General features: G+C 38.3%; 1 protein-coding gene across 8 annotated transcripts in view; it reads right to left on the reverse strand.

Moving 5' to 3' along the window:
• adgrb2 (adhesion G protein-coupled receptor B2) overlaps positions 1 to 27,681 on the reverse strand; it is a 371,126-nt gene that overhangs the window by 269,079 nt on the left and 74,366 nt on the right. For all 8 annotated transcript variants that reach the window (XM_047816852.1, XM_047816848.1, XM_047816851.1 and 5 more), the window contains exon 2: positions 16,121 to 16,919. In XM_047816852.1, the coding sequence (XP_047672808.1) occupies positions 16,121 to 16,904 (784 nt within the window). In that variant the 5' untranslated portion in view covers positions 16,905 to 16,919. The remainder of the gene's footprint in view (positions 1 to 16,120; positions 16,920 to 27,681) is intronic.

A 27,681-nucleotide genomic window follows, 5' to 3' on the forward strand; every position in this document is an offset into this window, starting at 1 on the left:
CAGCCATTTATGCCGCGGCGCCCGGGGAGCAGTTGGGGGGTTCGGTGCCTTGCTCAAGGGCACCTCAGTCGTGGCCAGCCCGAGACTCGAACCCACAACCTTAGGATTACGAGTCAGATTCTCTAACCATTAGGCCATGACTTGTATTAAAGATGCACGACAACCACCTAGTAATGCATTACAATTGTCCAGTCTGGAGGTCATGAATGCATGAACTAGCTTCACAGCACCAGATACAGTTTCAAAGTCTCAAAACATATTAAAAATATAATAAAAAATAAAGAAATCTTTCTTCAGATGTGGTATAATCTCTGATATGTCTCCACCATTATATAATGATTATACCTTATTTTTTTTTCCCTATCCCTAACCTTGGGGAATGTCTTTCACATGCATACATCAGCACAAAATTTTCCAACATAACTGAAGTTATTTTAATCATCCAGAAAAAAATGTTAACAAATCTTAAAATCAAATCATATAGAAAACATCACAAATGGAGACTGAGAAGCTTTTGACTCTCAAGCTGTACAAAATCAGTGCAATTGTTTATAATACTCTGAAGATGATATTGACGTTTGTTACGGCCGCCTGTTTAGGGTCACCACAGCGGATTATATGTCTAAAACAACTGTCCTATTTTTTCCGGGCTTGGGACTGGCAGTAAGAGTTGACCCTCAGTGACTGGGTTAGCTCCCTGTCGGGGAATCAAACTGGGCTACGAAGTTGAGAGCACAGAATCCTGCCACTGGACCACTAGGGGACATATACTGATCGCAACATTCATTCATTTTCTACCGCTTATCTGAACTACCTCAGGTCACGGGGAGCCTGTGCTTATCTCAGGCGTCATCAGGCATCAAGGCAGGATACACCCTGGACGGAGTGCCAACCCATCACAGGGCACACACACTCTCATTCACTCACGCAATCACACACTACGGACAATTTTCCAGAAATGCCTACCATGCCTACCATTTTCCATCAACCTACCATGCATGTCTTTGGACCAGGGGAGGAAACCTGGGTACCTGGAGGAAACCCCCGAGGCACGGGGAGAATATGCAAACTCCACACACACAAGGCAGAGGCAAGAATCAACCCTGGAGGTGTGAGGCGAACGTGCTAACCACTAAGCCACCGTACCCCCTGTGATTGCAACAAAATTACTTAAATAAGTTTGTGAAAAAGGGATTTGATCACAACCCTGGACATCAATAATCATGCTGAATACAAAATGATTTATTTGTAAATTGTTCAAAGGATTTGAAATGTGATATTCATGAAAAAAAATCGCTTTGCAAATTTTTTTTCAACTCAATCTTCTGAAAAAGAAGACTGACCGATATAAACCTCAGCTGATCTGCTTTAAATCATATAATTTCAAAGAATTACTGCACTTTCATATATTGTTTGACCTCAGAACAATGTCATGAGGTCAACAAGTAGTATTTTAAAGGCTGAAATAATCCGAATCTAAAGAGAAAGCTAGGCTCAAAATCTAGAAAGCGACGAGCATAAACAATGTCTTGGTAATGACAGAACACAAAGGAACCTAAGCAATTACTTTACAGTTAGGCTGTAACAAAACAAGGCTCATAAAACTGCACAGTGATGAGTGTGTAATTGTAAACAGGTGTGTCCAATCAGTCTGGTGACTGTGAGCGTGGAAGTGTAGCTGTGTTGTGGGATCTGGAATCCAGGGCGGCCATGTTAGCTTGCGGTTTTGTTTGACCTGACATATAGTATATACAGTAGATTGCACTGCCGTGTGTCAATAGCTCGTTTCAATTCCACACGCAAATGCGATCTATATATTTTATAAAAATCTAGATATTTTAAATGAATCGCATTCATTAGAGAATTATAAACGTTGGAAAATAAATTCCCATCAAGGTGAACATGGTGAGCAGAATAGAATCTGAGAACCTTTTCAAGCTACTTCAAACTACTTTTGTCAATATCAGTTTTTCATAATAAATGAATGAAGTCTAGTTAATAACAATACTAATAGTAGTAAACAAGTAGTACTACTGTAAGTGACAGATTATTTGCAAAAGCAATTGGTAAAATAAGGATCAATGGCGATAAGCACACTGAAAACGCTTTAATCTTCCGTTACTGTACACTAAGCACTTGTTTTCAAGGTAATAGAAGAACAGTATCTGAATATTTAGTCCGAGGACAAACATTAATGCTTTATCAGTGCTGGTGAACGTGCAGGCTAGTAAGGTTTTAAACTCGCTACAGCTGCTGCAACACATTTAACCTTCATTTAATTTCATTACATCTGCTCGAGGCACTGATTTATTTACACTAGTTAACTATCTTTAACAAACCACAACAGTTAGTCACCTGGATACAAATGAGGAGTGACAAAAAATGAGAGAGAGAGAGAGAGAGAGAGAGAGAGAGAGAGAGAGAGAGAGAGAGAGAGAGAGAAAGGTCCTGCTTTGGATCTTGTGCCTTGCAGCTATAATTACAGTTCAATCAAACTGAAATTTGACCCTATTTGCTGCTTACCTTTTAATGATACAAATTACATGAGATTGGACAAAATGGTCTCCATTTAGAAAACGACAAAAGGGGAGGGGCAGAATTCAATTTTATTTCACAGTGACATGTCATTTAATCATTCACTGTGATGCTGGGCTTAAAACACTGCATGGCGACGTGTTATCAGTGCAACAGTTGATGAGAGAGGTTGTATGCCTTTTGTTTTCATTTACTATGTTTACAATTGTGTGTATTGGTTGAGATGATCCTGTTTGTCATTAGGCTCCACCTCTGAAATGTTGCCTTGTTTCACGTTCACACCATTAATCATTTTTATCTGTAACACTACAGTACATGAATAATCTTGTCCCGTTACCTGAAGTGATACTTAGTTATATCTGCCTTAATGATAAGTAAAGGCATTACTTTACTGGCAGGTACTAATCACAAACTACAAACTAAGAACTAAGAGCTAAGCTAAATCAAGACATTCATTCATGAGAATAACCACCAAAATATAGTGAACATGTTAGTACATTTTGGGCAGTTCATGTATTATTAACATTTAGGGGTAAAGTATCAAACATAATCTATACAAACGGATAAAAACGAAATGTGCCTCCTTTAAAAGTATTTCTGTCAGGACCACTTGTCAAATGAGAGTTGATTAGATGATAGAATACAGTTAGTGTTGGTGGGACAGTATGGTTCTGTTCGGGGCAGGAATCCGCGCGCCCGTCCGTGCACATGCATGGACCGAGCGGGGACAGCAGCAACTAGAAAATAGAATAGACCCCCCCCTATAACAGAACCATTGATCATGCATAGAGTTTTTTTTTTCTTTTTATTTTGCAAAAATAAATGAATAAATGGATAAATAAATAATTAAATAATTAGAGAGAGAGGAGAGAGAGAGAAAATATGTGGAGATTTAAGACGTAAACTGGTACAACAAACACGAGTCACAGCAGCAGTGGCGCGCTAGAAAGCGGCTCAATGAATGGGAATTTAAATGATCAGGTAATATGGATGACGTAACCGGATTGGTGCGCATCGTGGACTGCTGATTAACAGCTGATGCACGCATGACGACGTGGCTTGCCAGAACTAACCCGAAGCTTAATTTCAATCAAACCCCAGGTCCGAGTCACCCAGAGAGAGAGAGAGAGAGAGAGCATGTGTGATGTAGATTAGTCCTACGTGTTGATAAATGCATTAACTATCAAATATGTACTAACGTAATTAAGGTGGTTGATATTCATGCATAAATTCATAAGCTCACATCATAATGGACTTTCCTTTACTTCCACGTTCGGTATAATTTCTGAATTTGATACACGTCTACACACTGGTGCTTTACAGATATGTATAACCTTGTGTGTCAGTGTGTGCACCCTCGCACACTGCCTTCCTTCTCAGATCACAAAGAATGTGAAAGAGTGAGAGAGAAACAAAGAGAGATGAATATGTCTCACTAGTTTTGGCAGCTAAAATAGCAATCCCATTGTCCTGTTTTCAAGATCTTTTAATCCTATCAAGGCTGAAACTTTATTTGATCAAAAACCAATAAAAGCCTAGAACAGGGGTCATCAACTGTAGATTGGATGTGGATCCAGGAATGTATATCATTGGACTAGACTGAGCACTATCAGCCAGGCACTATCAGCAAAATTGATAAATGTATAATGGGGAAAAAAAAAACGATCAATAGTTCCACAGCTTTGGTAGCAGATCCTGTCGCGCATCTTATAATAATTATTATGTTAAAGACAGCTAAGTATATAATGTATTAAAGTCGATGGCAAAGTGGTAACTTGGAGATACAAAACACAACAAATCATTTCAAATATGTGTACACTAAAACATTAAAAGGCTTTCAAGACATTTAGAAGTTGTTGTTTTTTCTTTTTTACTTCACTCTCCCTAGTTGGAGAGAAAAATAAAAAATAAATGGGAAAAAAAATGCATATAAAAATAAACAAAGAAAAATATGACTGGTGGCATTAATAATTTACTGTTTATTATTTGGCATGCAGAGATATCGGGGAAGCCTCCTTCATTTGATATATACAACATGGAACAGAGAAAACATCCAAAAGCAGAACTACAAAGAAAATATGCTTTATTTTCAGATATGATGCAGGTCTCTCACTGGAGTAAGAAGATTTATCATGCATGACATGTTCATAGGTCCTGTTTCATTGTTTCATCCCTTCATGGCCCAGTGTATTTCACACACACACACACACACACATATATATATATATATATATATATATATATATATATATATATATATATATATATATATATATATATATCAATCATACAGATACACCCATAAAACCTTCAGCATGAATAGCCAACAACAAATGGGCAGGTCTCGCACTACTCACCCACAATCGACCTACACACTCTAAGCTACTGTGATGTGTACTGGTGTGTGTCTGTGTTCTGTGTATTTGTATTCAGCTCATACAGGTTTAGCCGGCTACAAGAAATGTAATATGAAATAACTGTAATAGCTAATGAGAGTCCTCCACTGGACCCCGCTCACAGCCTGAACCCACCACACCCCCTTCTCCCAAATAGACAAAGTCTTGTTCCAAGTATGATAACAAGCATCTCTGATGGATGCTACACACATACAACAATAAAGCACAAAGATTGTCTATTTTAAACAGACGGCTTATCCGCGTGGGGTGGAGGATTCCACAGGGCTAGGTTTAAAGGTTTTGACAGCTCTCTCCATGCTGTGTCTGGAGACAGTGATAGGAATCATCTCAGTAGCTGGAGGGAATGCTGTCTACATCAGACCGAGCGCTCGAAATGTTTACAACTCTATTCTTATATATAGTGATATATAAATCAAAAATGATAAGCACATTCCATAATAATAAACAACATTGTGTAACTGTGTGTAATTATTATATACAAAACATGTATTTGTTTATTTATTTTGTTTATTAATTTACTTGGAAGCACAAAAAGAAAACTTGTCTTTTTATTAATTATAAATAAGTAAATAAATAAATTAATTAGAAATATAATTATTGTGTGTAATTATTGCACAATAAATGTATGTACATAATTATTTATTAATTTAGTTAGTTACCTAGTTAGTAATTTTCTTGTAAATACAAAAAGAAAACTTCTTTGTTTTTCAAAATGCTCTGTAATGCATCTTTATTAATCCCCATACTGTTAATTCAGTTCAAGTAGAATAATATAATAATACATTAAAAAGGATCAAATAAAAATAGATAAATAGATAGTCTAAGATAAATAGAAACCAAAATAGATAATAAAAACAGTTAAAATTATCGTGTATCCATCCTATAAAATCTGTTTATCTGATTGTATATAATATTTCTCTAATTTTGACCTGAAATGCATCTGGACATTTGTAAATATAAAATATGAGGTTGCTCTTTTACTCTAATTCGCACTACCACATTTACACATACTTGCTGATAGGAGGGTAGACAGATATTTGAAGAACTTTAGTGGGGCTAAAGCTACAGAACTGTATAACCTAATAGAATAAAGGATAAAGCAAATATTCAAATAGCAAATATAATAGTAGCTTTTAAATAAACCATCATAGCGAGTAGGATATCAGGCCATCACATTCGGATATTTTTCATTTTTCTCATTGTAGACCATGAATAATACTGTATGCTGGAATAACAGCATGGCAGATGCCTTAAAGCCTGGACTTCCTGGTGTTACATAAATGTTAAATTGAGACCAAGTGTGTATCTGACAAGTGCTTGACATACAATTATGAAACATTTAGCTAATAATAATATATAATAAAATATTTAATAATAAACATATTATTCTGAATTAAAAATGAAAAGACAACTCTTCTCATTTTGTTAAGATGAAAGGAGGATCTGCATTATACTGAGAGCAAAAAAAACAAAAAAAACAACACAACACAACATCCTACAGAACATAAAGACAACAACAAAGAAATGTCATGAGTGATGAGTGAAACGGTCAGATATGAAGATATTTCAGAAGTGGCCAGATAGTTTGTGATACAAAAAGACAGAACAAACTAATTAAGGTCTATGTGAGTTTATGTGAATTCATGTCTATGTGAGTCTACATTTATAAGGTCAATTCATTTATCTTTACTACCTGCCTCATTCATTACATGGACATTGTGGTTTTAGGCTATTAGTTTATTCTAAATTAATATAAGGTATAATTAACTCAAATAACCACTCTTTTCAAAGGTGTTGATGGTAAAAATTGTTCCCATTTGAAGGAACTGACACTGTGGGAACGCATCTTTGAGGAAGTTGTGTCCGAAGCTCTGTGTGCACATACGGAAATTTAATGACTCGGAAAAGACACGTGACGAAGGGGAATACGCGGCAACAATTCCATATAAGGGCATCTATGTCACATTACTCCAGCTTTTTTGTCTTTCTTGGCTCTGAGGAGCTCGATGTAGACAAGGAAGGGATTGCTTCTTCTGATCTTCCATCGCAGTCGGTGGAATCAGCTGGAAACACACTCTGTCACTAAATTAAATTGGCCTGTAAAGGAGGTTAGTGTCAACAGTTTTATGACCGCTTTCTGACTTCCGGCTGCATGCCACCTCCATGCAGGCAGCTGCAATTTTTTCCAGACCTCCATGCCGAGGTATAGGGCTGAATAGAGATTCTCCCAGAACCCTGTCTCTTTTTCCCAGTCACTTCAGGCTAATCCGGTGCGGCCCTCCACACCATGGCAGACTTGCAGGCCTACAAGTCTGACCTGCTAAAAGAGTTCAACCGTGACGAGTGTTTGAACCCTAAAGTGGGATCTGAGCTCTGCCAAGCCGTTCTATGGCTGCGATGGTTGCAATGGAGAGGTACCTCTGGTTTAATTTAACAGGGACCATGAACAAAGATAGTTCCTTTCTCCTGAACTCGCAGATTGACCTAATGGCCTGTTCAGCGATGCAGAGAGTGCCATCGTCAACAGGCATCAGGGTGTTCAGCCTGGGCCATCTTTTAGCTCCCTCAGAGTGAGAAAAGGACGAATGTTGCAGCCAGATGTGTCTCAATGAGTCCTAGATACTATAATAAAAGGGAAAAGGGTCCAGTTCACCTCCCTTCCTCCTTTGTTTCAGGCTGTGTTGCCAATGGCCGTTCGTGAACACCAGGTCACATTCCTCCAAGAGGAACTTCTGGTGGAGTGCATTTGGTAGATTTCTGGCTGGGATAAAGTGGATCTGTTCACCTTTAAGGAGTCAAACCACTGTCCACTATTGTATTCCCTCTCTCATCCGGCCCCTCTGGTCCTGGATGGCCTAGTACAGACGTACGCCTTTCCCTAGCTCTGTTCCCAGAAGTACTAACCAGAGTGTGTGACAAATGAGTCAACCTTTTTCTAGTGCATCCTCGTTTCCCTGCTCAAGTTTGGTTCATGGACCTTGTCTCCCTCCTAAACTGCACTCCATGGGAGATCCCCATCAGGAAAGATCTCCTCTCTCAGGTGCCTTTTCAGTCTCTGGTGTGATGAATGCTGTCAGGACCCAATTCACTGTGTGGTCAGTAAAATGGTGGAGTTTCTGCAGTTTTGCCTTTCTTGGGGGCCACTACTGCTGCATACCACGAACCAGTCCTTGGGGCCTCTTTGGGTAGGCACCACTTGTGGCTTAAGTCCTCCTCCCTGTTTGTCTGCTTTGGGAGCCAAAACTGGGGCAATCCGGTCTCCAAGCAGATCCTGGCTCATGAGGCGCGTGGTGTTGCTTCACCTCTGCAGTACTATATATATGCCAGTGCTCACTACACTGGGATATCACCTCATCCAGTGCCGTGGTTCTATAACCTGGACCCGGACCCCACTCCAGGGTCCTATTAATGTTCTGTTCCCAGTCAGCTTGTGCTCTCTCATGGCCTCTGGCACAGTCATCTACTGCTGTGTGATGTGGGTATTAACGTTCCCATAGCATCAGACTTGATGCAGCATTGAGTTCCCTCGAAAGGGAACTACACCAGGTTATCTATGTCGCTTGCCACACCCCAGGCATCCACTTGTGCTTCCTTCAGACAAATAGAAGCTGGAGTAACGTGACATAGATGCCCTCATATGGACTTTCACCTGTCCTTTCTGAGCCAATAAACTGGCATGTGTGCACACAAAGCTTCAGATACAACTTCCTCAAAGAAGCATTTCCATAGCATCAGCCTTGACACAGCATCTTGTTCTCTTCTCAGGGAAGCAGGTTACATACCTAACCTGCTGTAGTTGCTGTTGGTAAAAAGTTCTCACACGTGTGTAAATTTTGATGGCGAATGATTACATAAATTCTGCTCATTCTAATTCTTCTAATTTAGTTTAAACTGGTCTACCTCTACTCCGTCCAGGGTGTACCCTGCCTTGATGCCCGATGACGCCTGAGATAGGCACAGGCTCCCCGTGACCCGAGGTGACATTTATAAGGTCAATTAATTTACCCTTACTACCTGCCTGGTGTATTACAGGGTCATTGTGGCTTTATGCTTCTGGTGTGTTCGCATTTTGGGAAATAAAGGCAACACAATTTATTGAAATAGAAAATGACGCAGGGTTGAAAGAAATGTACCTGGGATCGAGAAACTGTAAGAGCCAAAGTCATCAGTCACAATGGTGACAGGACAAATATAACTGGACTTTTCACAAAATTTTTTTTACCTATTGGAGCTTTTACCTATTTTTGGTTGTTTTTTACGCATTTGTGTCTAGAATGAAGCAAAATTATTCTGTTTAATAAGTTTACATTTGGAATAGGAATACTCAGGTATATCATTCAAGTTTAAATCCATATACAGACACTGACAATTCTATACTTATAACTGTAAGTGAACATCTGTATTTTAGGTTTACAGCCATGTTTTTTATTCTTATGCAAGCAAACATCATGTGAACCATAGAGTACATGCAAAAATCAAACAGATCATAAAAGCTTTGACAAGATTTGACAGAGACAGGTGTTTGAATGTCAGATGTGTCAGATGTCAGGTGTGTATACCCCTGAGCGAAAATGCACTTGTGAAAAGAACCAGAAACCAAAATAGAGACAGGAGACAAAAAAATTCTAGAAAGGTCTCGGAATATTTACAGAGATCTGGGGAATACACATGACATTCACAGATAAACACATAGACCGTACTCCTGAGTGTACCCCTTATCTTCACAGGCCGGCGTGGTGAAAACTATTTACAACACAGCTGTCATAAAAGTCCCTGAAGCTTACAGTAAGGGTCAGACATGCAATTAGAGCTCCCAAGAATATCAGATCTCCTGAACATCAGTGCACACACAGGAGGAGATGAAATTATATAGTTCTCAAAATAAGAACAAATGTAAATTCTAGTTATTTCCTGTAGGTTTTTTTCTTCTTCTTGTTTTTACAATCTACCCCACTGTTTTGTGGTGCAGAATATGCTGCTTCCATTGACATGTTGCTTCCGAGATGTTTTTCTTGGATGGGGCACAGACATTTGTCAATGACTGATTATTCCACCCTATACTGTACAATGAGGTGGAATTACACCCCTGTCTCTCAACACAGTCAGAGAAGCCAACATGTGATGAGAGAGAGAAGCAAGCACAATACCAGGCTATTAAAGAAAGCAGGCTGCAGATATGGCATTTCAAGAGGGTCGGTATAATAGAACAAGACCTTCACAAAGACGAGGCTCATTGATGTAGGTCACATTAGTAAAGAGTCACAATTATTAGATAAGTGAGATGTTTGCTTACCTAGGTTTGCTTATGCATCGTGATGTCTGAAGGGTGTAAAATTACAAGCTAGAGGATGAAATACATAGTGATTTATCCAATAAGTTCAAGCTATATATATATATATATATATATATATATATATATATATATATATATATATATATATATATATAATCATTTTTCATACAGCACGTGCCATGGAAGCCATAGGGTGTTGGAAGAAAAGCTTTATCTGGTCTGTGAGAGAGTCATCTAGAACAGCTATGGAATATAATAAGCTAAGCAAAACAAAAAACAAACAAAAAAAGAACCAAAGGAGAGAGCATAGAGGAGAATGGTTAGACTGGTTTAAGATAAGATAAGATAAGATAAGATAAGATAAGATAAGATAAGATAAGATAAGATAAGATATAACTTTATTCATCCCACAATGGGGAAATTTCTTTGTTAGCAAAGAATAATAAAATGCAAATATATAAAAAGAATAGAGACTTAATATAATATACAGTATATACAAAACAAAATGTATAAAAAAAGATTTATATTGCACATAGGTACTGTAATATTGCACGTTTTTCAAAATTTCTGTTATTGCACTGTTATTTCTGTTATTATTAATGTTTAAAATACTTTGCTACTTTGTTATTCTTTATTATTGCAGTTAAACAGTAATACCAGTGTGTATTATCGTGACTGGTTCACTGGGAGCAGCTTTGATTGTAAAGTCTAATAGTTTGAGCTGACAAGAAGGTTACAGTATATTAACCTAAACTAGAACGGTACATTTCCTAAAGAAAATGTGAATGTGCTTGCACGTGGCAAGTTCCCCTCATCGTGCTGAGTGTTTTCATATGTCACATGTCCATGTTGTGCTAAATTTTTTATTTCGCTAATTTTTGGGGCGGGGCTACACGTGACGTCAGTTCCCCTCATCGTGCTAAGTGTTTTGATATATGACATGTCCATGTTGTGCTAAATTTTTGATTTCACTTGAATTTTAGGAATTTCCCATTCATTTCTATGGGACTTTTTTGTCATAATAATAATAATAATAATAATAATAATAATAATAATAATAATAATAATAATAATAATAAGTATGCAAGAGAATAAGAATGTGCTTTAGCAAGCACATTAATAACCAAACGTTTCAATAGTGTTGAGAAGAAAAGAATCTCTCAAAGCATTACATATTGACTGTTGACATGAATGGACTACAATAGCAATAGGGAAGCTGAGGCTATAGTCAGGACCTACAGTAAACAGAACAGATTGGAAAATATCGGACAAACATTGTCTTGTCTTTTTCTACTTCAACTGTTTTTCTTTCTTTTTTTTTCCTTGAGCTCATTTACTTATATCAGCAGGCCCTTGCATTAATCATTATTGTTCAAACAACAATTCCATCAAGCAGCAAGTTTCCAACAGTTCTACAAATTGGCATTCACTGAATTCTTGGCTTTTTTTTATTTTAAACAGTACCAGTCCACCACGAGGCAAAAACAGTGCAGCGCAAACACACACACACACACACACACACACACACACACACACACACACACACACACACACACACACACACACACACACAGAGAGAGAGAGAAGATATGTACAGCCTGACTGATCCTTTATGGCCATGAAACTGACATTTCTGACACATCCTGCACACTGAAAATAAAGTGAAGAGAAATAGAGAGAAAAAGCTAGCTGATCTTATCTTAACATTATCATGTCGGAAACATATACAAGAAATCAGCGATGACCCTGATGTTAGCCTGAAAGAGTGGACAGTGGCTGGATTTGATTCAGAGAACCATTAGTTTTTTCTGTGTATGTGCTTTTAGAAAGACAGAAATGAGAGCAGCTCTCCATCCATCATGGTTACATATCCCTTGCTTATAATACACTGACAACAAGACTATTACAGTCAGTGAACCCTCTGCATCTACTAAATAATAAAACAAACAGTTACACACACACACACACACACACACACACACACACACACACACACACACACACACACACACACAGGAAATAGAATACGGGATGAGTGACAGGGAGTTTCCTTTTGTTTAGGAAAGTGAACACATACAGTACCTAACTTATACCAAACATTCTCATGAATAGATATGAACAAATGTATGTGCCGTTGAATAAAGGGGCATAGAATAGAACGGGGCATAGAAGCCATTATCATCGCCACATACATCACAGCACAGTGGGATTCTTTTTTCTTCACATACCCCAACTGAGGAGATTGGGGCCAGAGTGTAGGGGCAGTTATGATACAGAGGGTTAAGGGCCTTGCTCAAGGGCCCAGCAGTGGCAGCTTGGCTGGGCTGGGCCTTGAACCCCGATCCTCAACCCAGAGCCTTAACCAGTTGAGCCACCACTGCCCAACATGCATATCCTTCAGCATATAACCAAAGAATCTAAATTAAGGTGTTTAAGTTCCTCCTCCAATTATTATAAACATAATAAAGGTCTAACTAAAATGGGTTATTCCTGGCAAGCACAAGCTGGACAGTATTTATTTAGTGCCCAGTTTCTATTGATTGTGAATGTACTGTCCAAAGTGAGAGTCTGATGAAGTGTAAATGTTATACAGTAAGTTGCTCACAAGTGCATCAAACCAAGCAGTCTGCAGGAGACCGGACGTTTTTTGGTTTATAATTGCATGGAAGTGTCTCTCTTAGACCCATCTACAGTCAAGAAGTCACCCACTTTAAAGAGATATGAGTGGCCAAATGAATTAAGACTCACTGGAAAAGCTCTAGCCAGGAAAAGCTACTGTAAGTGCAAATGCAGATATTAGAAAGGTCTATACACATTGTGACTGAGTTCAGTACAATTCACGTAGTTTTTTCAGTAAGATTGTTTCTTTTTGTTGTTGTTGTTTTTGTTTTTACCAACTAGTAAGAAATTTGCATTTTGAAATGTCATTTTAGCTGTAAATGCCATGGATGCATTCAGGCTTGTTAAATAAAAAAATAAAAAAATAAATAAAATAAAGTTTTGCATAGAAGCAAAGACTCTGAAAACAAAACTGCAAATTATCTTTATAGAAGAAAAATGTCTTCACAGTTCATTCAGCTAGACAAACTAGACAATACTACAAAAGCGTACACAGAATTTCCCACATGTTAACTGACAGAAAAATACATTGTGTTTGATGTTAAGATGTAAAAACTGTATTGAGGTTTTGCAAAAATCTGTTTGAAAAAAAGCTTGTAATTTAAAAAAAAAAAAAAAAAAAGATGAACTTTATGATGTACATTATTATATAATTTGAATGATTCAGAAATGCATTCAAAAAATGTATTAAGAACATCTGCAACAATTAATTTGTTTTGTTATAAAAGGTAAGCATAATAATATCTATAATAAATTATTTATATACCTAGTTAGCATGTCAAACCCAAAGAAAGCAAACATGATATAATTATAAGAAAGCTATGTTTTTTTTTGCACTATGCCTCCTTTTCTCTTTGCAAAACAAAGATCTTCACTGCAAGTTTCTTCAAATGTAATGTATTCCTCGTAATTTTGTGTTTTTATGCAAATTAGTGCAAAAAAAACATCAAGCGACAGTTAGATGACAGACATCTGTGACATCTGTGTCTATGATCGCTCGTGTCATGTACACAATGCAACATCCACAAAACAACTGAACTGAAGTGGTAAAATTGTAGAGTTTGCAGTATAGTATAAATCCCATGAAATGAATGTACGTTACGTCAGTTCATTTCCATTTGCTCTTTCAAATCGATGAATGATTCAGTGATTCATTTCACTACTGATTCACAGACTATGCATAGCGTTCGTTACGCCTGCACAGAAGCTGTTGGTTAAAGCACCACAAAGAACGTACACCAGAGAAGCTTACTAAATTTTTACCTCTACTAGAATTGACTTATCAAATTCAATAACAAAACTGTCATGTGATATCATGTGCTGTATATTTTAGAGCAATGAGAAGTAAACAGTAGCAGCATGTGAAATTGTGCTTGTTTATCAAAACAGTTTTTTTTTTCCTTTTTCCTTTTATTTGGTTTAAAAAAACAACTAGGTTGTTTGTGTATTTTGTTCTCGTCTGTCAAGTCAACTCGTCTTGTCAAAGACAGCCACCTTTGGGATTTGGGAACAGCATTCGGAGCTTCAGCAGTTTGTCATGTTACGCAGTTTGTGAATCTGAATGCTTCTGATGATTTCTCAAACACGCCGTGAACATTCATTCGTTCATTCATTCATTTTCTACCGCTTATCCGACTTCTCGGGTCAAGGGGAGCCTGTGCCTATCTCAGGCGTCATCGGGCATCGAAGCAGGATACACCCTGGACGGAGTGCCAACCCATCGCAGGGCACACACACACACACTCTCATTCACTTGCACACTCGCACACTACGGACAATTTTTCCAGAGATGTCAATCAACCTACCATGCATGTCTTTGGACCGGGGGAGGAAACCTGAGTACCAGGGGAAAACCCCCGAGGCACGGGGAGAACATGCAAACTCCACACACACAACGCGGAGGCGGGAATCGAACCCCAAACCCTGGAGGTGTGAGGCAAACGTGCTAACCACTAAGCCACCGTGTTCAAATTCAAATTGAAAATGTTGGCATGCGGTTGGGGATTTCTGTAGGCTCTAGATGTGGGAATAGGGTTTGCACCTTGTGTCTGAAAGAAAGAGTCAGGAATCTTCTGAAATCAAAACAATATTGAAACATAATGCAAACAAAGTCCTGTTTGTGATTAAGAGTTCATATATAATACACAGATATTAGAGAACATTTTGTCTGAAGATGCAGAAAGAGATATTGCAGGCAAATGCAGGCAAACTTCCCAAACATTCTCCAAAACAATCAGCTCAATCCAAACCCTAAACTCATCAAAAGTTTCCACAGTTTCACTCCTTTTGTCATTTTTGGCCTGAGGTCGTTGACGTGAAAACTGGCATGGGTGATTGAAGCTGAGTAGAAAACAGCAGTGTCTGTTTGTGTGTGTATTCTTGTGTGAAAATTTGATAATAGTCCTTATTGATGCTGCTGATCACCCAATAACGTGGCTGTCGGCATGGCAACAAGGGCAGATTAGAAACAGCAATATAGGCCTGGAGGGCGCTGACCCGATTAAGGGCAAGATGTGGATATCTGATTTAAATATCTGATTCTCGTTAGGAAACATCAGTCAACTCAGCCCGAAGTCTCCGCAGGCCTTCTCTCAAATGTCAGACATGGACCACGCCACTAGCACTCCCACTGCGTAAAGCCCAGATCTGGCACACTGCCTAGAGCAAAGCACAACCTTCTCTGTTGCAGAGATGCAGAGAAAAAGGTGCAGTCGCACTTCAATGAAATGAAATGCTGGCTTGAGCAATCAGAAGCTCCATTCTCTCTCTGTGCTTAAATGGATGAAAGACACACATTATCAACAGGGCCAGAAAGAGGAGCTGGGACAAAACCAAAGAGGGTTTCAGCAAAATGCATGAAAACCTTTCTACCTCCTCTCTATCTCTCTAACATATATAACAATAATATAATTTGAGGTATTACACATGATTAGGCATAATTCCATGATTTGGGTGCCTACTGTGTACTACTGATATTACAAATATTTGTATTTAATATAAGCAGTTATTTAAAAGAAAGTGGAAATGTATAAATAACCAAAACCAGCATTTTTACCTGCTCAAGAAAGAAAGAATAAAGAACGAACGAACGAATGAACGAACAAACGAACAAAGAAACCGGTCCCTGGCCCTGGTGCTACATAGTCGTGTCTTGAAAAGACTCATATTTCACTGATAGTCTGTGTATCCACTGATACACTGATACTTTCCACATGAGGTGACGACCAGAGGTTTGTATTACAAAAATTTGTCTTACCTTGATGTACATCTCTGGGTGCAATGTTGGAGATACCGTTCTTGCCATGCAGTTGGGTAACGCAGCAGTCATCAGTGGGTGGCAGCAGCACACTGGCACTGGGGTCAAGAGAGTGGTTGTGAGGGGTAACAGGAAGTATTGGCACTGGAGGCCCAGCATTGGGGCACACACAGCCCGTTTGGGTGATTCCACAACCTTCACTCTCTCTACCAGAGCCGGAACGGAGGCACTCCTCAAACCATCGGCACAGCACGCCACACGTAAACTGGCTGGAATTCTCATTGTTAATAAGCAGAACTTCCACAAGTCTGAAGTCCAGCGTTTCAACAGACAGAGGTCCCTTCACTTCATCTGAATCTTGTTTGTTCTCTGCAGCGAGGCACAACTGCACAAAGTTCTTATCAAATTGCAGGAATGCATGAGGACCAGGCACCTGGCAAGGCTCTACAGATTCTGTTTCGGGAAGCACCTGTCCACACGTCTGGTTGGCGAGATAGTGGTCCAGGGGCAACACTAGCGGTGAGAAAGCTAGACAAAAACCGGCATGGCGGTTGAAGCGGAAGTAGAGGGTGTACTTGGTCGGATCAGGGTTCTCCACTGTCCACGAGCAGCCAGTTCTTAGGCCGTGTGGGCCAGGGAAAAGGTCCCTGAGGGAGAAGGAGCCGTAGAGCACCCCTGCCACAAGGGAGGAGCAGGGGGAAGCCTGGCACAGCGGCACTGCCACCCAGGCCAGGGCGAGAAGGGACGACAGCAAACGCAGACACAGCTGGGCAGCAGTGTTCATCCTATGTCATTTGTCCTGTGGAAAAACAAGACAAACAAACATCAGTCAAAATAAATTGGTAAATAACAAGTTTTAAAATATATGCAGGTACTTTACTCTTGTAAGGTAATCCTGAAAAAAATGAGGGATAGAATATACTGTCTGTATTATCATATTATGGACCTTTTGGGGTTTTCTGTCCATTATCCAGCAATGATTTGCTAAAATGTACAATCTTAACCATTTATAATTGAATGTAATATTATTAAAAAATAATTGTCATAATAAATAGTATACAGTTTTATATTAATATAATTCTGATGTGTGAAGGGTGAATAAAGACACTAATCATGTGACAGACTGAAAGCACATAAGGCACAAAAAGTTAACTGTTAAGAAGGGAAACTTGTTATTTGCGTATCTGATTCATTAAGAGATTTATCCTGGTAATCCTCTCTAATCTGTGCTGTGGCACGCCTGAGCAAACTGTTTTGTTTAATATCAAGTTCATAAGTAAACAGCCTCATGGTAAAGACAGATGAGAGCGAAGATATTAGTCTGTGAGGAAGAGAGAAGAGCAAGGATAAACATGGACAGAGAGAGGTGTGTAGTGTGGAGACAGATGGATGGCACAAATCCGACCACTTTAAGTGCTCCGACAGTGTTAAGAGAGAGTTACTCTGTAAATCAGACGGCCTTCCTCCCCCCCCCCTCTCTCTCTCTTTGTCTCTCTCTCTTTCATTCTCTATTCCTGACTACATCCCTCCCTCCATTCATTCATTTATTCCTGGCTGCATTTGACTCTTAATTCAGCTCCTATGCCTCAGCTTCACCCCTTCATTTACTCCTGATGCACACTTTTTCTCCTGCTTAATTACATATGGCCACTAAGCTGTATTAGCAGGCAAAAAGCCAACGTGTCAGCTCCACCACTACATACTTCCATTTCTCTCCATCTCCCTGACAGCTCATGCAATTTTTCACCCTCCCTGGGTTTCCGCGCATCCCTCCCTGAATCAATAGATGGACGTGCATGACTCTGATTTTTTTTTTTTTTGCTTCCCTCAAGCTTGTTTGTCATTCTGCTACACCTCCCTCTTTTCTTTTTCTCCCTCTCAATCATACACATGCTGTGATTGCTGCTGTCTCCTTCCTTCCTCTCTTGTTCTACAACTCCTCCTCTGCAGCTTGCTACAGTACATCAGCCCGTAGCCGTTGCTCTTTCTGTTTGCAAGCAGGCTAGACGCCTTTTGTGCTTTGTCAGAGATCACACGCACACACAGATACATTAACGACTTGGCAAATTTGCCATTTAAGATTCAGATTCCAAAGTTACACAGCCAAAAAATAAAAAAAGAAGAGAGCAATGTATTATGGTCATAATATTAAAAATCCAATGTATTCATAATGTGGGCTGCAATTAGCAAATATCTTTTATTAGGAAATATAATTAGCTTGTGAAAGCTCTTAAGAAAGGTTAATAAAAACTTGAATTTTGTTTTTTATATGAAAATTTAACTTGCAACACCAGCACATTGGGTCAAAATAATATGCAATATTTAATTCAAACAGACTTCTGGGCCTTTAACATTAATGTAGCTATTCTTCCCACAATACTTTTTGTTCCAGTGTTTTTTGTTTTTTTTTTTAACTTTCTCTAGAAACCTTCTTACTGATCAAATATGAGGTGGAATCATGCAAAATCCTTCGCCATCCATCATCATGTGAAAAATCAAAGAGCGGAAAATAGTGGCAAAACACCCATGCAGACTGTAAAATATGATGGGGATCATTGATTTTGTTCTGTAGACAGTGGTCCGGGGGTTTTGGTGAAGATTGATGGCATCAGGCTGAGTTAAGTGATGTATCTTGGTATTTGAATATCGGTTAACTACCTAATTAAGCATTGCTTGAGTGGTTACATACGAGGCTGTAGTTTGGTGTCTGTAATTCTGGCATGATATCATCATGTGTTGCTATTCGATGCAATAATATTATTTTTAAATAATATTTTCTATTGAAATTCATGTTTAAGGCACAAAACCTTCTATAAACTGCCAGTATAAAGTATGTAATGGATGTGAAATGCTGTTCGAAGCAACTAATCAACAAAATTGCACTGTGATACACACGACTAAACAGCACATCCTTAAGTGTGTCATTTTTCTTATACCACAGCATGTTGCACAACACATGACGCTGAATCGCCAAAATAAGTTTGTTCCTGTAAACACACACCATAGCAACTATAAACAGTTGTTCTTTAGCCAGTCATTCTCTTCTCTTATTTCTCTTTCTCTCTGTCTTAAAGATCCTATGCAGGGTCTCAGGGAACATAGGAGGCAGGGTACAAACCCACCCAAGGCTCACACATCCATTCACACCCTATGGACAATTTAGAGAAGCTAATGAATTGCAGAGTGTTTTTATGCTAGACGTGCTCCCATCTTTGAATGTTTTTAGAAACCATTCGGTGTCTCGTTTGAAGGAATCATGTTCTTGTTTTACTCAATATTTGTGTATTTTGTTTGCTCTGAGTGCTGGACAGGACTTTTTTTGTGTTGTTTGTTTTGAAGTGTTTTTGTGTGGAACTTTGTGTGTTACCATTTTGGCCAGGACTCCCTGGTAAAAGAGATTTTTTTTATCTCAATTTGATATTTCCTGGTAAAATAAAGGATAAATAAACTAAATAAATAAAATAATCAGCCTACAGTCTTTGGATTAGGAGAAGAAACCAGAAATCCCAGAAGAAACCACTGAAGAATGAGGAGAACATACAAACTCCACTCACACACAGGTTGGAGGCAGGACTCGAACCGCCAAAGATTAGTGTTGTTATATATAAACACACTTTTTATCCATTTATTATTAGCCTTACATTGAAGTCTTTAAATGAGTTGTTTCTATAGAAACAATCAGAAGAAGCATATTTAAATAACCCAGTGAGTTCATTTCCAGCTAACACCGCATGCAAAGCCACACTGTTACAGAGCATTAATCAACACCATCACAAATTCAACAGAGCTGTGGTTCCGATAAATAAATCATTCTGAAATATATAATCGAATCGATTTTTCTGACAGAGCCAAAAAAAATCTTTTTTTCAACTTTGTCAGCAATTATGATTATGACAAGTGTATGGTTTTCTAAGATGGTGCTTATTCCAGGGTCTGAATTTTATATGCCATTTTATGCATTACTTGTTTCTGAGGTAAATGCTTTCAATTAGAACACTTTGAAGTGACCATTATCCGATGAGGACTTGGGCAGCCATTAAACCACGTTAGACTACTTTGATTGAGTATATCGGCTACATTAAATTGCATTGTGTGCAGAATTTAGTACACTGGTGTGTAACAAAAATATAATAAAACAAAGTAAAAATACCTTTTTGTGGCTGCTCCAGACCCATCTGATGCAATTTTCAAATTGCAGATACAGCATTTTTCTTTTTTTTTCTTTTTTTTTTACTCCTGCCTGAGCTTTTTGTTCTGATGATTAAGGACACTTTTCTGACACTAAAATTTGTGAAATATGCTGTAAAGTGTTTATTTATCACCATGGCTGAAAGCCAATTTAGTAAAGTAAGCCTGTTAAGACTGGAAATATTTGCAATATATTAGATATCTTTTATATGTGTTGTGTACATTATATAATGGTATATACAGTACACTTTAGTAGCTACGCCTGTGAACCTGCTCATCTATGGCGTTATCCAACCAGCCAGTCACGAGGAAGCAGCACAATGCATACACCATTACAGATACAAGAGCTTCCACATAAAAATGTGTGTGAGTTTAGTAACTTTATCCGAGACATGGTTGTTGGTGACAGTTGGGCTGATTTTCACACACAGCTTTTCAGATTCTAGAGTTCACACAGAATGGTGCGAAAAACAAAAACATTGAGCAAGTGGCAGCTCTGGGGATGGAAAGACCTTTGTTTGATCAGATTGGTTTAAACTCCCAGGAAGGATAGAAATAACTAAATGAATAGCTCTTTACACATATTACAGTGAAATCCTTTATTTTTGTCTCCTAGATTAACCACAGATGTGCAAACTGTATGCAGGAAATAAAATATTTGGATTTGGTAACCAGAAAGTAAAGTAAAGAGAGACAACGAGAGTCGTGTACATAACTACTAATACATATTTTAAACTTTTGTTAAAGTTCCCATTTTAAATGACCTTCTTTACATAGAGACCATCATAAATTGTGCAGGAATTAGCTAAGATTTTAGCACAAATCCTGTTTGCCTCCAATAGGAGGTTAATACTTGTATGAATATGAATATTTAGTAGATGATATTAGTATATTTAGTGAAATAAGGACCCACAAGCCTCCGCACTAGAAATAAATTCCATTCATTCTTTTAGATTCTGCATTTTATCCATGAAAATAAACGACAATATATTAATCATACAAAACAATACTTCAAAGATGTTTAGGCTATTAGGCGATCTAGCTTAACATTTTGATATATTTATTTGTCATGTCTGTATGATGTCATTACAGTACATCATCTGGAAGGAAATAGTTAAGCGCAGAGCAAGAGATCCTTAATTAATAATGAATACTTCTTCACATAGCCTTGAAATGGATCTCTACTCAAAACTTGAGGAGAGATAGAGAATTTTCTTTACAGTACATGAGTGCTGATTCATAGCAATCACCCCTGATCTGTGACATCGTTAAGCTATTTAACCCTTCGATAATAATATTCTGTTCACAGACTAAACCTTATATTCTTCAACTGTTTCTAATCAAAACTAATTTTAAGAATAATATTCATGTCACAGCTAAGAAGACATTATAAGAGGAATACCCAGGTTAAGTAAAGCTGTCAAAAATGACTGGTCAGGTAAATTTTAGTCAATATTACAAGACCTCCGTGTCTGATTATTTTATATTGCTGCCCATTAAACTGGAGGATCCACTTATGGAGCTGGAGGTGAAGGTGCGGTGAGAGGTTTTAACAAGGAAAGGAATGAATGGTGTCAGGTAGGTGCTTTGAAGACTCTTAAAAGTTGTGAAAGTGACAAATTATGAAGGAGACACAGGGCTCCGATGTCAAGGAGTCTTGGGCAAGCAGGATCACAGAACCAAACCTCCTGGTGGCTTTATACAATACCATACCAACATTTTTAGGTTAACAAGCGCTTTGTAACTTCCAAATATAATAAAGTGAGAGCATAATAAGGGCACATCCACTGGCTGCTCTGTCACATGAAAAAATACACATATAATAACGATATTTATTTATTTATTTATTTATTTATTTATTTATTTATTTATTTATTTATTTATTTATTTATTTATTCAATGTGCATGGGGTAGCAGGGAACCTAAAGTCTATCCCAAGGGCTCAAGGCACAAAGCAAGGGACACTACGGACTGGGTGCCAATTTATTGCAGGGCCTACAACTGAGGGAGGAGCCCCAGGGTACCGAGAGGAAACCTCTGAAGCATGGGGCAGCATGCAAAGTAAACACGCTAACTACTAAACCACCATGTCTCCTTATTTATTTGGTTGTATATTAATGATTAACAATCTTTATGTTTATGTCAATTTTTCTGTCACTTTAATGTCCATATATTTCATCAAAGTAGTATAATTATGATAATACCACCCAGTTCTTTATGTGTGCTGGGACAAGTGGAATTTGCTGGTAGAACATCAGTTAATTTCTAATTGAATTGAAAATATAAATATATAATTTCACCCATTTGCTTGATCACATCTGTGATGCTATAAAAGCTGTTCTTTTTAATCTGTGAATGTTTTTTTTTTCAACTAATTGACTATATTTTGCTCCAGTAAACTTATATTGTTAAATTGTAGTGTTCAAAGATGCATGCTACATACTGTACAAAGAGACAATCAGATTGCAAACCTCAACATTCCGAAGCTTGGTGCCAGAAAAGTGAACAATTGATAAGAATATCTAGAGTTTACAGTATACCGCTGCAGTTTTGTTTGCTGTTTTGTTTTGTTATTAGACAAACCTTATATTACTAAGAAAGGAGAAATCTGTGGAATTCATGACTTTTGAGGTACAGTCATCTGACTTAATTATCTGAAATTGATAAGATTTATAGAGCGTATAGCTTTATAAATGTGCTACAAACTAGACGTTCTTATATATATTTTTTCAGAGAATCTAGCAGAGCCGGAGGAAGGCTACACTTTATGCTACTGTCCACTAACAGTGCATTGTAACCTAACACAGATGAAGCTGTTACTTTTCAGGTTACAGCACCTTCTGCCTCACACATACACCAAGAAAAGGGTAGACTGTACTAATATACATTGGAAAACGTTAATCATTATCCCTCTATCTTGCCCTCCAATTAGATCCCTCCCACTGCAGCCTGCTAAGCCACACCCCCACTTGTTACATCATCCTTTGAAGTCCACTCCTGGTGCTAAAACAGCACTCGTCTCTCGAAGTAATGGATGGAATGTTGGGCGACAAAGGCCAAAACGAGGAGCTCTTCTGAAAGATCAAAGAGTCAGCAGTGGTTCTCGACCCGGCTTACGTAAACCTCTAATGACCCTTCAAACACACAAGCTGAACAGGCGCACACAGCTAAGTCAGGTTAAGGACAGACACAATGATTTCGAGAGCCATGTCAAGAGGCCTGCATGAGGCTGCAAACAGGATTTGCAGGGTGCTTAATAAAGCGCATGTACATGTCCATAAATGACGTGTGAGGGATAAATGAACAGATGGAGTAGTTACTTTTTAGTTCCCATTTACCCCTTATTATGCAGTTATGTCATTTGGATAAAATGTGTTTTATGATCTCTTTGGTTTAAAACCCAGTGTTTAAAAGTTATTAGTGTCATTTTCAGTTTTTGCCAATCTAAAGAACATCCCAGCAAACAAGATCAGATGTTCATAGTGGACCAGCAAGAGGCTGATCTTGGCTGACTTTTTTCCTCCTTCCAGCTTCTCATCACATGGTATTCATTGTAAAATACGTATTCATTATGTAGTACTGTGGTCCAGGGTCAGACCCAGGACACTCAAGCGACATGGCAGGAGACGCCCGTCAGTCAATCTGCCAGTCAGCGTACCATACATGTCTCTGCACTGTAAAAGGAAACCAAAGTATCCAAAGAAATCCACAATGAGAACATGCAAACACGAACCCCAACCCCAGAGGTGCAAGGCAAATGTGTTAACTACTAACACACAATTCCATACTTTCTTATTAATCGTTACTAGCATTATATTATATTCAGATATACAATGTAAAGCCTTTTCAGCCTTTAAATAGCATCAAGAGGACCAGGTTGCAGCACCAACAGCTGGCTGTATTCATATGGTAGTGAGAATAAATTATTGTTTAATCTATTAATTATCTGTAATGTTTAATTTAGTAGTGATACGGATGCATTTTAGGAAACTTGTATGTGTGCAACGCCCTATTCAGAATTTATATTCAGTGGTAGCTCCAGTGCTCTAGGTTGTTGATCGGAAGATTGCAGTTCAAACCCCAGTGCTGTCACTTTTGGGCCCTTGAGTAAGGTCTTTAACCCTCTCTGCTCTGAGGCGCTGTATCACGGCTGACCCTGCGCTCCGACCTAAAGCTGGGATATGCGAAGAAAGAATTTCACTCTCTTCTGTTAATACACATGATTCGGATAATTGAACTGTGATGTTTTGTACTGTGTGTATACAGTATATAGAAATATATAGCATAAAGCTATATACTGTATAAAGCATGATTATCTTATTTGGTGCTTCAATAGAGCTCCGTTTTCTGAATTTCAGAACAGTATATTGACCAAATCCATAGGAATCTTTATAATTAGAGACTAAAATTCAATATCCAGACAAAGTTGGACCAATTCATAATTGGACCAATACTTTTATTAAACAAGGATGCAAACCTAGTGTGAACCAAATCATTTCCTGTGCTCAAAACAATAGTGTGGACCAAAAGAAGCAAAAAGAACAGATTATTCTTGGAAATGAGAAGCGTGAATTGAAAGAAAAATGACTCCTGCAGGACAAGAACTGAAACTTACCACAGTGTTACAGTATACAGTTAAAGGCTGCCCTTGTTGTTGTTGTCTTTTCATGATCATTACATTATGCACAAAACAACAGCCTGCCCTCATCTATTATTAATAATCCCAAAACACTCCGTAATAAAAGTTTAGCCGGGGGGGCACGGTGGCTTAGTGGTTAGCACATTCGCCTCACACCTCCAGGGTTGGGGGTTCGATTCCCGCCTCCGCTTTGTGTGTGTGGAGTTTGCATGTTCTCTCCATGCCTCGGGGGTTTCCTCCAGGTACTCCGGTTTCCTCCCCCGGTACTAAGACATGCATGGTAGGTTGATTGGCATCTCTGGAAAATTGTCCGTAGTGTGTGATTGAATGAGAGTGTGTGTGACACCTGAGATGCCTGACGGCTCCCCGTGACCCGAGAAGTTTGGATAAGCAGTAGAAAATGAATGAATGAAAAGTTTAGCCAAACCAGGACCTGTAAATTTAAAATATAAAACTTAGCATTATACCTAGGGCTTTGTTCCTTCAGAGACATCTTACGCCTGGTAGCTGCCTACTAAATACAGCATTATGCCGTTAATCTGTGTGCTTAAAAAGGTGTACGCATGGTATTACATATGATAAAGAAAAGATGCTGCAATTCAGTTCAACACACATGATTATGTGTGTGTGTGCTTGTGTCTTTCTGTAGCTTTGATTACAGCAAACAGCCCCCGTTATTGGCAGGTTCAGTTAATATTCGCTGTCGAGTTAGACAGAGTTTAATATTACTAGCCTGCATTAGCTGTCATTAATCAGCCCCACAGTGGTGTGATCAAGTATCCTTTCCAAGCAACCACTAATTAAATACTTAAGAGCAAATTAGTGCTACCCCACCATTCAATTACAGCTTGCTATTTTAACTTCAGCTTAACTAAACAACACAAATGAGAATAATTTATCTAATAAACATCTATATTGGATGACCAATGGTTTGTTTCTGGTATTATCTCAAAGTTGTAATTTACCATATTGTATTGTATGCATTGCAGGCTGGAAATTTGTATCAAAACTGATTACCCAATGAATAAATTAATTAACTGATAAAATATATTTAATTTCATAAAGCTTACAGAGATTAGGGCTAAAATTCACGATTTGGGCTCACCAGATTTGTCCGGATGAACATTTCATTCTGGGTCAGCACAGAGTGTCTAGTCTACCTAAACCACCAAACCCTGACCCACTTTATTAGTCTGGGTACTGTATAAACCCCTCAGCACAAGGCAGTCAACAAACGCAAGAGAGACAAGCGAAGGTTCCACCACACAAACCAGGACACCCTGTGCGAGACAGACCTGAACCTGCATCCTCCTGCTCATCAATATTATCACTCGCCCTTTGTGCTGCTGTTGACTGGGATTAGGAATTAGGGATTAAGACTATTGCTCTGCTCCGGGCAATGTCTGACCAAACCATGTTCTAAAATATCTAAGGCTGTCCCCTGTGAGAAGAAGCTAAAAAAGGTTCATTTCCAGTGCTGCAAGGTCACCGAACAACTGTATTACATTTCAGAGCACAAGTGTAGTTGAAGGCTATTTTACCTCTACCTTTGAGGCCTACTGTAGCTCTTCCATTGACACGCTCTCTCTCCCCATTAGGCTTACCAAGCTTCGGCTATTGATTTATTCATTCACCCTGCAGGTGGTTAATAAGCAGCAAAGCAAAGTGAATGGAGTTTAATTTTTCAGAGACAAGAGACACATGGAGCAAATCGCGGCAGCATGAAAGACAGGAGGACTACAGGCCGGAAGGTTGCTAATTCTTATCAGCAGAAGAAAGAATCAATGAAAATTGGCTCATTTGAAATGTTGATGTAATAAAACTTTACATTTATCAAGAATTATACCATAAACACTGTCCATCCTGCAAGAAATGTATAGTTTGGGTGGCACTACAGAACAATAAGCAACAGTACAATAAGCATCCAAGCCCAAGAACAGTTTCTTCCCCCAGTCCATTCACCTGTTGAACAATGATTCTGAAGTTACATCTATGTATATTCTTAACCCTGTTAAATATTTACCCTGTTCTGTGTCTTTCTGTTTCTGTCTCTTTCCCCAGCACCATAAATATTCCTTGTTTGTGTGAGCATACTTGGCAATAAAGCACATTCTGATTCTGATATTTATTTATTTATTTATTTACTTACTTACTTACTTACTTACTTACTTACTTACTTACTTACTTACTTACTTACTTACTTACTCATTCTCCTATTAGGAAATTAGCTTGTTTTCCATTGGCAAGTATACTCTTTAAAAAAAAAAAAAAAAAAAAAAACACGCCCATGGCGGACTGGGAAAACACGTCAGATGTCGCTGCAACTGAACTTAAACACCGCTAAAAATGTGAACCATTTTTTTTATATCTGTAACTTGCTCGGTCAAATCTGCTTTTAGAAAAAAATACGTTTCGGCGTAGAAATGTTTTTATTTACCTTTCTCTTAAAATAGTGGGCTTCATTTAACAATTTTTGGGTAAAATTGCATTTAAATGTTTAGCATAATCAAACTGACCTACAGTTTTATACTGGATTTTCGACAGTAATTTTCTTCCTATCTGTGTGTATGTTGATAAATGCTAATTACCTGCTAATTACTGAGTACACATACCCCACAGCTGAGCTGTATTAGGTGATACCCACAAAACTACAGAAAGAGCTACTGTGATGCAAAGGAAGCGAGAAAAAAAAAGACAAATTTCTCTGAGGCAGAAGATAAAGTATTTTTGACTC

The sequence above is a fragment of the Tachysurus fulvidraco genome, chromosome 7 (genome assembly GCF_022655615.1).
Source record: "Tachysurus fulvidraco isolate hzauxx_2018 chromosome 7, HZAU_PFXX_2.0, whole genome shotgun sequence".
NCBI lineage: Eukaryota > Metazoa > Chordata > Actinopteri > Siluriformes > Bagridae > Tachysurus > Tachysurus fulvidraco.